Source organism: Echinococcus granulosus (genome assembly GCF_000524195.1).
Source record: "Echinococcus granulosus chromosome Unknown EG_S00468, whole genome shotgun sequence".
NCBI classification, from domain to species: Eukaryota; Metazoa; Platyhelminthes; class Cestoda; order Cyclophyllidea; family Taeniidae; genus Echinococcus; species Echinococcus granulosus.
The window spans coordinates 3,116-4,449 of record NW_020170847.1 but is presented as its reverse complement, the minus strand read 5'-3'; the positions used below and the strand labels follow the sequence as shown (position 1 = coordinate 4,449).

At 40.3% G+C, this 1,334-nt stretch overlaps 1 protein-coding gene across 1 annotated transcript; it reads left to right on the top strand. All coding sequences in view use genetic code 11, as the record gives it.

Moving 5' to 3' along the window:
• Positions 1–261: 261 nt before the first annotated feature.
• On the top strand, positions 262–549 carry EGR_11187 (hypothetical protein; the record flags this gene model as incomplete). The annotated part of the gene is made up of 1 exon (XM_024500434.1): positions 262–549. One exon carries the CDS (start codon positions 262–264, stop codon positions 547–549), a length of 288 nt encoding a protein of 95 aa, XP_024345152.1.
• Positions 550–1,334: the final 785 nt, after the last annotated feature.

Genomic DNA, 1,334 nt, shown 5'->3' with positions numbered 1-1,334 from the left:
ACACCCTCGTTTGTCCCTTCTCTCCCTCACAATAAAACAAACTACACGTTCTCTTGGTACGACTGGGAGAGATAAAATTTAAAGTTTTCAAAGTACTTATTCTTCTGCTTTCCACAAACGTGATGTCAGGGGAACATTCCTACCTTCCCTACTACTGCTGCTACTACTTAGCCTTCATCCACTCATGAGTAGTCGCCGAACAGGTCCTTTTGTCTAATGTACGCATGCATAGGAATCATGCTCACACCAGGGTCGCCAAAGATGATTAATGAAGTAAAGTGGGGAGGCTGTCCTCCTCTTTCTCCTCCTCCACCTCCTCCTCTATGGTTGTCTCAATGGAAAGGTCTTCCCCACCCACACACACCCCATGGTTACGTTCGTATTGTTTTGCAATTTTCCACCACTCTGATGCATAACTGTCAAATTTTAGAAATGTTTGTAAGTAATTTATGCTACTGTGCAATGTTTATTTGGCTATTTTGTGGTTTTGTCTTTTGCTCTGGCTATACTACTCCAATAGAGGTGAACTTTAAATCTCTTAAAGGTTGATTTTTTCAACCCTGAAATAATGCCTGAGTTGAGTACCAGACTTCATAAAAAGATGATATGTTGCTAATTGTTAAACTGTCAACTGGACAAAGCGATGAAAAAGTAGTCCATTTTTTATGATGAAGTTTTATGATTTAGCGCTTTTAAACCTCGCTAATAATTTGAAAAGGTTAAATAGACCTAAACAACTCACCCTGTATAGCAAAGACTGCTATATTCTTAGGTATTGCGCTTAAAGAGGTAGGTAATGAGAGCGCTAGACTGCATGCCTAGTAGAATCTTTGAATTTCATTTTATAAATTACGGCCCCACAAAATGCGAATGCCAAGCGGGACAAGAAAATGGTGAATTTAGACGAAGTGCTTATCCGATGAGACTAACAAGAGTGCCAATGATTTTGTGGAAAAATTGCGGAATCACTAAGAAGAAGTTAAAGTGTTTCTTTAGTCATGCTGTGTTCGTCTGCATTTTTATGCTTGAACGAAACAAAACTTTAGCTGCGCCTAAACTACCAGGTAGTCAAGGTGTTCACGACGTCTTTTGATAGAGTCCTAACCAATAACTTGTTGGAACTTGGAGGAAGGGAAAGACGGTGTCAGTGCATCAAATGATATAACTTTTGAGGTGGCAGTAGATCAGTTTACAACGGCTTCGTGGTCGAGCCGTTGGGACTGTTCTAGCCCCAACGACAAAAAAAATAAAGTGGACCCTACATTCCCTCACAAAACTTTCCTCTACCTGTGTGAATGTTGGGATGACTCCAAACAGCGATATACTGCTCATTA